General features: G+C 37.8%; 1 protein-coding gene across 10 annotated transcripts in view; it reads left to right on the forward strand.

Moving 5' to 3' along the window:
- LOC115456239 (protein diaphanous) overlaps positions 1–12,830 on the forward strand; it is a 49,985-nt gene that overhangs the window by 25,044 nt on the left and 12,111 nt on the right. For 6 of the 10 annotated variants that reach the window (XM_030185216.2, XM_030185214.2, XM_030185215.2 and 3 more), the window contains 11 exons: positions 6,199–6,381; positions 6,925–7,026; positions 7,569–7,765; positions 8,949–9,114; positions 9,442–9,582; positions 10,064–10,172; positions 10,823–10,931; positions 11,208–11,336; positions 11,534–11,664; positions 12,004–12,185; positions 12,444–12,498. In XM_030185216.2, the coding sequence (XP_030041076.2) occupies positions 6,199–6,381; positions 6,925–7,026; positions 7,569–7,765; positions 8,949–9,114; positions 9,442–9,582; positions 10,064–10,172; positions 10,823–10,931; positions 11,208–11,336; positions 11,534–11,664; positions 12,004–12,185; positions 12,444–12,498 (1,504 nt within the window). Of the gene's footprint in view, positions 1–2,456; positions 2,820–6,198; positions 6,382–6,924; positions 7,027–7,568; positions 7,766–8,948; positions 9,115–9,441; positions 9,583–10,063; positions 10,173–10,822; positions 10,932–11,207; positions 11,337–11,533; positions 11,665–12,003; positions 12,186–12,443; positions 12,499–12,830 lie in introns of those variants that run through there. The other 4 variants (XM_037444358.1, XM_030185218.2, XM_030185217.2 and 1 more) reach the window with 1 other exon arrangement.

The raw sequence follows: 12,830 nt of genomic DNA on the forward strand, positions 1-12,830 counted from the left end.
TGACAGGGTTTAGCCGGTTCTGGTGAACTGTTTATACAGTATACTGCAAAGGGTAGAACACCCTAGGTAGAGGTCTGAGGTAATGTCCCATACCCAAAAGCCGTCTCTAATGCGTGATCGAAAGATACCGCGTGGTTTATGTCGGTGAGACGGCATGCATAGCAGGTCGGTAAACCTGACAAACTAGCATCGGCTCCTCGGACTGGCGGAGGACCTAAAAACGATTGCCGCCAGATAAATAAGGGTTTAGGCATGTGGAGGGTTCAGGCCAGTAAATGGATTTCAATGAGTATTATATTCGAGAGTAAATCTTGTGCAAAATCTGAGCATTATGAGATTTACTCTGTAACGTATTTGGGTGACGACCTGCAATGAATAGCTATTGTAGTTTAAAGTTGGTGGTAATTGTTTGCTGGCCAGTTAAGAGTTTAGTACGGGCAAGCGATGAACTACCATTGTCATTCAGTCGGAACAAAATAATGTAGTCGCATTATTATTATTTTGGATCCAGGATTTATTTATCTCTTGCAGTATTTTTTAAATGTAGGGTTAAAGAATTATAGAGGTATCTTCACTAAGACTGTTTTCATGCCGAAACATGAGAGAAGAGTGTAGGGCCTAGCATGTGTTAGAGCCTCATCAATTCCTCTTGATTTATAAATGTTTATGGCCAGTACTGATCTCTTACAAACAGTTATTAAAAGCCACATTAATAAAGTGCAATAATTAACTACCGTGTTGGTTATACTAAGGATATCGCCTTGACACGGTTCCAAGAGACAAACTGGAAAAATAAACACATAACTGTGTCATTCGATTATATTTACGTCTAATTGAGGACGATCGCACAATGTTTCCTTAATGAAGTGTTCTGAGTTGGGTTGTTTTATTATGTCGACATCTGTGGTATTAGCGCCTTGTTGGGTTATGACTATAATAATAAATAATAATATCAGCCCTGTATTATATACTTGGCCACTGCTGAGCACGGGCCTCCTCTACTACTGAGAGGGATTAGGCCTTAGTCCACCACGCTGGCCTAGTGCGGATTGGTAGACTTCACACACCTTCGAAATTCCTATAGAGAACTTCTCAGATGTGCAGATTTCCTCACGATGTTTTCCTTCACCGTTAAAGCGAACCATAAATTCACAAAGAATACACACATGATTTTAGAAAAGTCAGAGGCGTGTGCCCTTGGGATTTGAACCTGCGGACATTCGTCTTGGCAGTCCGTTCCACATCCAACTAAGGCTATCGCCGCTTATGACTATATTTAAATAAAATTGAGTAAGATTTCTTTAATTCATATTTATTAATTCGTACGCTAAACGAACTGTTCAATATATTTTGACGGCGGAAATCAAAAGAAACAAAAAGCGTTTACAAGGACACCTTTAGATTCACAATATATATGCGTTTATAAAGACATTATGCAGACTTTTAAATTTATCTTTATTTAATTCGCCTATTAATAGAATTAATTGTCGCGCTGATTATTCTTATTCCATTAAGTATAATATATGAGAGTCAGATTTTCTTTGTTGCCTTTACGATTACTAAGGCGTCTAATAGGAAATTGGCGTCTCCTCGCTATTTATATGGTCATTTCATAGATTTGTTGTCAATATTCTTGTAGCATTTGAACGGCACCAGGTCAGATGTATGTAGACTTTGAACACTCTTGTGATATTGTGGAACTCAATGTAAAGTTGGGTTGTTTAGGCTCGATACAGACTGAGAGCGTGGAGCTGGATTTAGGAACTGCACAGCCTTTCCGTTACCGTTCATATCAACCAACAATATATTATATGTAAATGTTATTCGACTTAATATTCTACCAAAAAGTATTACAGTCTATTTTCAAAATTTCAGGGAAGTCTAGTGCATTTTTATTTTAAGCCTCCAATGTTATGATATTTTTACATGTGACATCGAATTTTCGCATTAAATATATTTAGCAGTGACTGGCCGTGTGACCCCTGTTGATCTATTTAGAATTTATCTTTTAGCGGGACGGATTCAGAGGAGGGGTGTAGGGGACGTGTTCTCGTGCCAAAACAAAATGTAGTATAAAATCTTAGCTTGTTATAATAAAAATAGTTTGACTTTGGAATATATTATAGTCTTAAATAATTTGTCTTTGGAATATATTATAGTCCTTAACGAATAAATTAATTTTTATTATTTTGGGTGCAAATGCCAAATTTATTTATCACATGGGTAACCTCTGGAAAAACACATTTGAAAGTAGGGTTTGACTAAAGAATACCATAGAATTAAAACCTAAAATCATCTACACGTTCAAAATATACGCTGAGCCCATGCAGCAGAGTGATTGATTGTCATCTTTTGGTTTGTCATACTCCCCCCACAATAAAACCCTAAATCCGCCTCCGCGTTTTACATCATCAACGCATATAATTGTTTATTTTGAACGTTTCTCCTGCGAATTTTGTTTGGCAGTATTGTTTTTGACCGTGAAATGAACGCTTGTGTTTCGGTGGCGAATTTTGTGACGCGTATTTTTATAGTTGCCCTTTCGAAAAAAAAAAAAACTTGATGAGTGTTTTTTTGGGTGATAATTAGGTTTTGCAGTGTAGTATTAGTAAGTTAAGTAGTTTGAACGAATCAAGTTAAAAATAGGGAAAGCATAACCGTAAGGAAAATTGAAATTACTTAATATATTGAGATGTTAGTCGTGTTTGTGTGAGGTGAATAATATACGGTTCATGAAAACTAAATTGTCCGTGTTCTTTGCAAAGATGGATACAATAAAAGTGGTCGGGGAATATGTAAGAGAGCGATCTCCTTTTTCGGTGAGTAAAAGATTTTTGTAGAATATGTATTGGTGTACTTGATAAAGATAAGTGCCTCTGTACGGAAGTGTTTTTTGCACATGCACGAAAAAGTGATCCAACTACACCTTATGGTAAGTAGAGTTGGGTCTAGTAGAATGTCAACTGACGAGAGATGATTACCCCTTGATAGTTGACACAATTATGCCGGCCTAGATACACAGATTTGCACCTTATGGTAAGTAGAGTTAGGTCTAGTAGAATGTCAACTGACGAGAGATGATTACCCCTTGATAGTTGACACAATTATGCCGGCCTAAATACACAGATTTGCACCTTATGGTAAGTAGAGTTAGGTCTAGTAGAATGTCAACTGACGAGAGATGATTACCCCTTGATAGTTGACACAATAATGCCGGTCTATATACACAGATCTCGGAACGCGATACACTTACGTGGGCTACTGTGGTGGGTTTTATCACCTTGTGTGCGGTGGTCGCTATCTGGGCGGATGTAAAATATATCTTACCACCAGTAAAAGTGTCAAAGCAATTCTGCTATTTTTATAGACGATCTATATTATGTATACAATTTATTGTAGTAAATTTTAGAAAATTGAAGGTTATGTCATGACCTGAAATGGTTCGAACGCTACTACCAAACTTCGAACCATTTTTAGTCCAAAAATTGTGAGGGTATGTGACGTCTGCTAACCGCACTGGTCCAGCGTGGTGGACTAACTATAATCCCTCTCAGTAGTAGTGGACGCCCGTGCCCAGCTGTGGGATAGTCACTACATAGTATAAAACAAAGTCGCTTTCTCTGTCCCTACCTTTGTATGCTTAATTAAATCTTTAAAACTACGCAACGGATTTTGATGCGGTTTTTTTTAATAGATAGAGTGATTCAAGAGGAAGGTTTATATGTATAATAACATCCATTAAATAGTGGAGAAATATTGCACCCGTGCGAAGCCCATGGCGGGTCGCTAGTAAATAATATAAAGCTGATAATATTATTAATATGTTTTCTAAAACCCAATAATTTAAGTAAAATCTCGTTCAACGTCGTTTACTGCAAACAAACTGCGACCATGCAAGAAGACCTTGGGGTTTTATTCGCTAGTTTAATTCGTGAATTAAATTTATTACATTCAGCGTTAATTACCCTATTAGAGATAGTTAGGTGCAATTACCCGTAAAAGGTAGATAGAATGGATTAGTTCTAGAATTTTGTATGCATTACATGTAGAGCCATGTTATACAGTGATGGCGGGAGCATCAAAGTTCCACTATTTGAAGTGTTTGGTAGATAAGATGCTTTGATGGTTTTGAGTGGGGGGATCTAAAAAAATGATTCTGCAGAAAACCCACCGCGCTAGGCCCCTGGTGTAAGCTGCCACTGATGATGTAGATATTTGTCTATATAAGCCATTTAATCTACGTCCAAGCCTGATTTACGTTGAATACTAGCTTCTGAACGGCTCTACCATTTAGCTGTCAGTTTTGATTGTGTATAATGTTGATATCCAGACGCAACCGAGTACCTTGCCCAGCTGAAGTAAAAGTAACAGTCGATTTGTCAAATGAAGTGAGCCATTGACATCCATTGTGCCATTGTTATCCCCTATATGGTAGGCAGCATTGGAATTTATATACTCGTACATCAGTTTATGTTTTTATTATTTAGATAAATAAAACATTGTTTTTGTTAACCTGCTTTTAACCTAAGGTTAAGTATCTTTTTGGCAAGATTATTATCTTTTGGTTAAAGTGACTGAGGTTATTTTCTTGAAACATATCCATGGCCAGGCAATTGCATTTTTCCCGTTATATAGTCATTTTGACATTGCTGTAATAAATAATATCACATGCTTCTTGAAAAAAGCATTTTACAATAAAAAAGGTATACGTTTCCAACTACCCTAACTAATCCCACTACTACTACTCGAAGAGAATTTATTGCAGCGGCAACATCACACTTTCAGTTAGAAATGTACTCACACACACATCATATTCGTACTAAAGGAAAATCAGATAAGTAAAATTTACATTTTTGGTGATATATTCGTCATTCATGAATAATTTTTGTCACAATGTTAGTAGAAGTAAATTAATGTGGTTCCATTTATTAACGCAATGTCCAAATGACCCAGTATAAGAATTTAAGTATAAATACTATATAGAACTGTAGAGAGCTGTCTGTCAAGGAAATCGACTTCGGGCTTTTGTAACTAATTGTGTATTTATCTTGTTGATGTTGGTCATTGAATCAAGGAAAAATGGCGATTTTACTATCATGTTGAATCTCAATAAATGTGATGTTATCGATCGATCCATTCAAGGAATGTGTTAGCTCTATCTTATCACTCTCTGTTTATATTTGTCTGGTTATGAAATCTGTTCCGATCTGTCGCTGATTTTATTTTGATATAGATTTATCAGTCTTATTTGTAAACGTTTGGTTGCCTCTATTGATTTGTGACTTACGAGTTTGATGTAATATAATAAGTGATAGACAGGCTCGCCCTCTAACACGTTATGGGACGGGACATACACAGCGAAAAGTGAGTGTGCTGCCTACCTCTGCCTACCCCTTTAGAGATAAAGGCGTGACGTGTGTTTGTATAGAAAAAGTATTATATATAATATTGAAGACACTTTAAAAGCGTAATTGACACTATGCGGTTTACAGAAGTTATTATTAACATAATAATATTATGTTTTATAAATTGTTTAGTAAAAAGCTACTACGACCACTTTCTTTCTTTAATGATTTAAAGGAAATAGATTTTAAAAGTTTTCTATCTAAAACTTTGAATGCTTTCAGAAACTCCCATTAGAGTGAAACCGCAAACTACAACTCTCAAGTAGAGTACTATACAATTGTTTTATTATTTTGGTCTACAGTAAAATAGTACTATTATGCAATGAAACTAAATTAGGTTTTTGATACGGTCATGCCAAAGTGACCTCAATTATATATTTATTCTTTTTAACTTGACATACGTGTTTTAGCCTGACAAGGGTCGACTTGTCAACAAACACACCGGACTTTGAGTGAGTGCTTTAAACTCTTGCAACCCTTGAAAAATTAAGTGACTATGCAGGGGGCAACCCACTAACGGGTTACGAACCTCGGCTCACCAAATGTTTACTTCTAATCACTGATTCACACACCGCTGTGAGGTTTCAGACTGGAATACCTAGTTAGACTAAAAAATATAAGGTTTTTCAGTGTCAGTCTGGAATCTGGAATTCGTGCCTAATATGACTATAGCCTCGCCCCCTATCACATCATGGGACGGAACACACAATCGAAAAGTGTGCGTTTGCCCACACCTTCAGGGATAAGGGCCTGTATTTTATTTCTGCTTCTAATCAACCATACTTGTCAACAGCTGGACACATGGTTCGGAAGGCCGAAGAAGACAGGCGGCGGCATCGAGCGAGGGTACGATACCGTCCCTCGTGGGGCCGAGCCGCGGGCCGACGACGACGAGCCCAACGTGACCGCCGAGTACACCAGCAAGATCGACGCGCTTGATGACAACCAGCTGTGCAGGCGGTTTGAGGAGATGCTTGTGAGTGATGTTATTGATTTTGTAATGAGTAGTTCCACGGTAATAATTATGTAGCGATAGCCTAGTTGGTTGTGGAACGAACAGCAAAGACGAATGTCCGCAGGTTCAAATCCCAAAAGGGACACACCTCTGATTTTCAAAAAAAAATTATGCGTTTTCTTTGTGAATTATCGCTTGCTTTAACGGGGAAGAAAAACATCGTGAGGAAACCTGCATACCTGAGAAATTCTCTATAGGAATTTCGATGGTGTGTAAAGTCTACCAAACCGCACTAGGCCAGCGTGGTGGACTAAGGCCTAATCCCTCTCAGTAATAGAGGAGGCCCGTGCCAAAAAGTGGGACAGTATATAATACAGGGCTGATATTATTGATTATGTTTGGAGTAATTACGTAATTAACTGTATTTACCAATAAGTAAACCTACTTTAGCTACGTTACCTGTAAAGCAGTTAGCACAAATATGAAATTTGATTTAATGATATTGTTTCTATAGATAAAAATGACCCTAGTGTGGCTACAACATTTTTCTATTTTTGTTTCCAGTCCGACATGAATCTCAGCGAGGAGAAGAAGGAGCCATTACGGAAATACTCCAGAGATCAGAAAAAGAAGATGCTGGTCGCGTACAAATTTGTAAACACACAGGTAATTTTTTTTATTGGTTTTGCACTTCTTTACCAGTCATGTTTAGGGTGGTGTGGATATACCTATATGAGCCAGGTGCATTAAAGGTTGGTTACAATTCCCACTTTCCTTATGCAACATATTAATTGGCATGAGGCATTTAGGCATTATTTGTAACTAATGCCTAAATGCCTCATTCAAGTAAGTATCAGCTTGAGGCTAAAACAAAAAAAATATATACTGGGAGTAGTTATAGCCTATTGGGAATGAATCGGGCTGACGAGACCAAAGTCCACAGGTTCAAAAACATGGCACACACCTCTGACTTTTCAAAGTTATGTGTATATTAACTATTGTTTAAAATTTATCATTCGCTTCAACGATTAAGAAAATCAGTGCGAATGAACCTACACTTCAGAAGAACATAAGAATTTCAGGTCTGCGAACCCTCACTAGACCTATGTACATGGTGGTAGTAGCAGCAGCAGCAGCGGTAGCAATAGTAGGTTACCTGTTCGTAACATCAAGATAATTTTAATACAAAGCCGGTATTATTATTCTAGGAAGGCCGCTCAAAGTTCGAGAAGCCGTCGGACTACGTGGCGTATCTCAACCAGCCCGAGCTGTCAGTGGGGAAGCTTCACGGGTGCCTGGAGAACTTAAGGATATCCCTCACCAACAACCCGCTCTCATGGATCGAGGAGTTCGGCACCAAGGGCATCGAGAGCCTGCTCACCACGCTCAATTTGTGTTATACTAAGTAAGTTGACATGGTTCTATCTGTTTGCATCATAGTTCTGATCTCCATTCTCCTCATGTCACTTTCTGATTAACAGACGTTTTCCATAAACGACCTCAATAACCTTCAATCCGATACCAAGAGTGAACCAATCAAAATAATTATTTTATAAGCGTCTCGAAAAATCTTATTCTGATTGATCTATTTTTGAGATAGATTAAAATGTGGATTGGGATCGTTTATTGCAAATGGTGGTTAGTGAAAACTACCTCATCTGGACTCTATATCCAATGGTCGATAAAAAATATACTCTCTTTTATATTTGTATTTTTCGGGACTAAGCTATTTAGTAGTTGTAGCCAATGCTTCTTTATAACCGAAGCCTTCTGATCATCTATCTGTCTTTTCGTTTCTCCTACTTTGCTTCTTCTGCGTGTATTTTTACTGATATAGTAATCCATACAACACCAAATGCGAAAGTAGTAATCTACTTTCGCATTTGGTGTTGTTATTTTTTTTTTATATACTCCTTATTTTGATTTTCATTACTTCTGTCTTCACCTCTATCTCCTATCGAATGTTTTTAGTATTATTTATTATTTTATAAAGCTGAAGAGTTTGTTTGTTTGAACGCGTTAATCTCATGAACTATTAAAGCGATTTTGATATTATCACTAATAGAAAATCACATAACTCCTGAGTGGTATAGGTTTCGTTTTATCCTGGAAAAATATAAAGCAAGACTTTTATCCCGGAAAAACTTTTCACGCGGCCGGAGTCGCGAGCAAAAACTAGCCTTTAATATTTTCTCCCATTTATATATTGAGACTTTCATTGGATGACGTTTAAACTTTACATCAATTTACATGCGCACAGCGGAAGTGGATTTTATCGGTAAGTAAATAAAGTGATTGTTATGCAGAAGGAATGATAAACATGCTACTACAGCTTTATAATATATTTTGTATCTTAAACTAGAATTACGTTTTGTGTCAGATCGTGAACATATTGTGAGCTGGTGGGCAACCATGGACACTCACAATGCTGCAAATGTAACCATTTCTAATATGGCTTTAAGACTCCTTGTTTTTGATAATCATAATTATCGTCATGAGCCACATATGTCCAATGCCTGCTTCTGGTAAATAATAAGCAAAGGCAATTCATCCCCACATCCAATACAACCCAATATTTACTTTTCCAGTGACTCCCGCTACGATCGCGTGCAGTACGAATGCATACGCTGCCTATCCGCCATCTTGAATAACACAGTGGGTATAAGGACTATGTTCGACTGTCGCGAGGCTCTGCCGGTGCTGGCCAGGAGTCTTGACGCGAGGAAACCACATTGCGCGCTCGAGGCGGCTAAGGTAATGTCAATTCTATATCCATAAACTGATGATAGCAATTCCTGGAAAATATAAAAGTCTTAGAGCCCAATTTCGAAGGTTAATTGGGAGCAAGAATGTGTGAACATAAAATAGCGCATAATATTTGGAGATTGGCTGTTCGTAAAAACTAACGTCAATTTGTTTTCGCTAAAATATTAAACGTATCTTACACTGGAGTGGTTTAAAAGCTATTGGAGTATGTATGATCAGTTTAAAAAAAAAAAAAGATGGCGTAAGTAATAGTTTTAAAAACGATCGTAATAACAATGGCAATGCAAATTTAATAAGATTGCGTTTAAATTTCAGGTGCTAGCAGCGATATGTCTCATTCCAAACGGGCACGAGAAGGTTCTAGAAGCGATCACGATGGCCGGCGAGTCCAGCAGGAAGGCGCGGTTCCTGCCCATTGTCGAGGGTCTGGAGAGCAAGGCGCCAGAGAGTTTGAAGGTGAGGTTGGCTGTGTTTACTCTGTCTTATTGACTTAATGGAAAGTCTAAAAGTTTATGTGTTGAGCGATTTTTTATATGCCTTTGTAAATTTTAAATCTTATTTTTTTTTTTTTATTGTTTTGAATGACGAGACAAGCTTGTCGTTCGCCTAATGGTAAGTGATACAATCGCTGATAAACAGTACAAACACCATCCAACACCTTAAATTACAAAGTATTGTTGGGTATTCCACTGCGTTCACAGCGCGTACTAAGAAATTGTAGCAAAATACAGACACCGGTGTTCGATACATTGAAAAACTACCATAGAGAAAAGACTTGAGAATAGATTCAACTAATCACAATATTACCTTTTTGTCGTCTTTTACTCGGAATAGCAACGGCTCTACCTCACAGATTTGAAAAATTCCGCATGAAAATATCAACCTTGGTTTAAATAAATTAAGGCATATATTATTTATGGCAATTTATGTATTACAGAACGGGTGCATGCAGTTGATAAACGCAATAATAACAGAGCCGGAGGAACTCGAGTTTCGGTTGCATCTGAGGAGTGAATTCATGAGGACAGGACTCTATGATTTGATTGGTAAGTATGACTTCCTTATTAATAAGCATGCATAACATACAAATGCATAATCTATATACATATTATAAAACAAAGTCCCCTTTGCTGTCTGTCAGTATGTTATCGATTTTCTCAAAATCTACTGAACGGATTTTTATGGAATTTGCTATGGAGATAGTTGACCCTGGGTTATAGGCTATTTTCTATCCCAGGAAAATATACAGCAGGAATTTTATCCCGAAAATCACCTTATGCGGGCGAAGCCGCGAGCAAAAGCTGGTATATAAATAATAACAAGATTGGAGCAGTAGTGCATTGATGGCAATTGGGGTATGCAATTATCGGAATATTCCGATAATCGATAAAAAAAACTTATCGTTTTTATTTTCCGATGAAAACCGATAATTATTTATTTGCAACTAATGTAAAAAAAGCAATAGAGGATTTTTTTCGATAATCGATATTTATCAGTATTTTTTTCTATATTTATCGTTCCTCTGGAATGGCCCGATAACCGATAAATTATCGATTATCGATTATCGGATTGCATGCCCTAATGCCAATGATGTTATAGAGTTAGTAAGTTGTTGTAATTATGGCATCTGTCATGATGATCAGAGCTATGATGACTATGATAAAGATGAATGGTAATGATAATGGTTGTGTTGCAGATGACCTACGCGCCGGCGCGGAAGGTTCTCGTCTCATTCAGATGAACGTGTTCGATTCCCACGCGGCCGCCGATCAGGACGAATTCTTGGCCAAATTCGATGACGTCAGGTGAGTACTCGATGCTCGATGGTATAATAATGCAATTGTAATTCGTTCTTTTGTATTGGATAACTATACAGCTAGCAAAAAAGACTCGAATGTTCTAATGTTCTTTATTTTTCTGGACATGTGCAACTTACGATAGCTCTTAGTATGGCATGCGCCCAAACAAACATATTTACTGGCGTAGAACATATTTGTTCTCTGGGTGTTCTTGGAGCGAAAGTTCCCCTTTTTTTATAGATATTACAATGGTAATGACGTTGACTGTAATGATGCTTTCAGAGTTGATTTCAACGACGCCAACGAATGTTTTGAATTGGTCAAGAACCTGGTGATGGACACGCCGGCCGAGCCTTATCTGTTGTCGATATTACAGCATCTTCTTTTCATCAGGGATGATGAACTAATAAGGTGAGGAATGAAGGGATTGAGTTCCATTATTGAAGAGATCCGTTTAAATCATAAATGATGTTTTACCTAAATTAATAATCGATTTCCTTTTTTGTACTAATCGATTGCTTAAAATTAATCGATTATCAATGTCATCGATATTGAAATATGAATATTATATACCCAATTAATTCTTATAAATGTGTATGTGTTTCCAGGCCAGCGTACTACAAACTGATAGAGGAGTGCATCACCCAAATAGTGCTGCACAAGAACGGATACGACCCGGACTTCAGAGCGACGCAACGGTTCAACATAGACGTGCAGCCGCTCATCGACGGACTGATAGGTAGTTAATATTTTTTAGACGAAACGGCGTATCGAAGTACTTTTAGCACCGCAGAACTACCGCATCAGCCTGACTGGAGATTTCCCCCTACCTTACCATCTGTCTTAAGTGACTAGAAATGCTCACTCTACTGGGAGTTTTATAATGCATATTCCACAAGGTTCACGCCAAATTAATACACAACAGGAATGCATTCCAAATGTATGATATCCCTTTCTAGTTAACGGTTTTTTTCGGCTTCATTTGACATCAAGTGCAGTGGAGTCAAGTCACCGCGCTTAAAGTATAATAATATAGAATAAGAATAACACTATTCTTGCTACTTTTTATATTTTCCAGAAAAATCCCGAGCCGAAGAGGAACGTAAAGTGGAGGACTTGAAGACTAAACTAGAAGCCGCTATAGCGGCGAGACAGGAAGCGGAAGCGAGGGCGGCGCATCTCGAGGAGCGTATGAAGAGTGCCGCCTCGCCTACCGGACCTGGTGGGGTCACGCACGCGAATATAGATGCTATTGCTAAGGTAATGAGATAGATATTTCTAGGTTACTTTGACCTTTGGCTCTGCCCAAGAGCCGACTCCTGCGAGGGTTGCATGCACTTGCGCACCCCGCGACCTTCGATATTAGGGAGAGACAGTCGGATGGTTCATACCGGCAAGTCTGGAAGAAGTCCATTAAAGGATTTCGCCTGTTAAAAAAAAAGTTACTTTCATCTTTGAGGCTGTTTAAGGCGTCGTAGCCATTCGGATGTATGTGTGACAAAAGGTGATTTTTTTCAGGTTATCGGAAGTCCTGGCGGTCCAGCGCAACCGCTTCCACCGCCGATGCCTGGAGGTAAGCTTACTAACAACTATTGTATACATATCTATACATTTATATTGTATATTTTTTGTTTTTTTTTTCTGAACACTTTTACGCACTGTATCTCAAAGGCAATAAGATAGTGTTTATAGATATATTCTTAGGACCGATTTCAATAAACTGCCCTAATCGTTACCTCTTCGGATCGACAGTGAAAATAGACCAATCAGAATAAAGTTTAACAAATAGTTTTTTTTTATTGGTTTATTATTGACATTGATCTGGATTAACGGATTGGGATCGTTTCTTGAAATAGGCCGCTAGTAAGTTACAGACTTATAATTCTTAAGTTTTTCTTTTATCTA

The sequence above is a fragment of the Manduca sexta genome, chromosome 28 (genome assembly GCF_014839805.1).
Source record: "Manduca sexta isolate Smith_Timp_Sample1 chromosome 28, JHU_Msex_v1.0, whole genome shotgun sequence".
NCBI classification, from domain to species: domain Eukaryota; kingdom Metazoa; phylum Arthropoda; class Insecta; order Lepidoptera; family Sphingidae; genus Manduca; species Manduca sexta.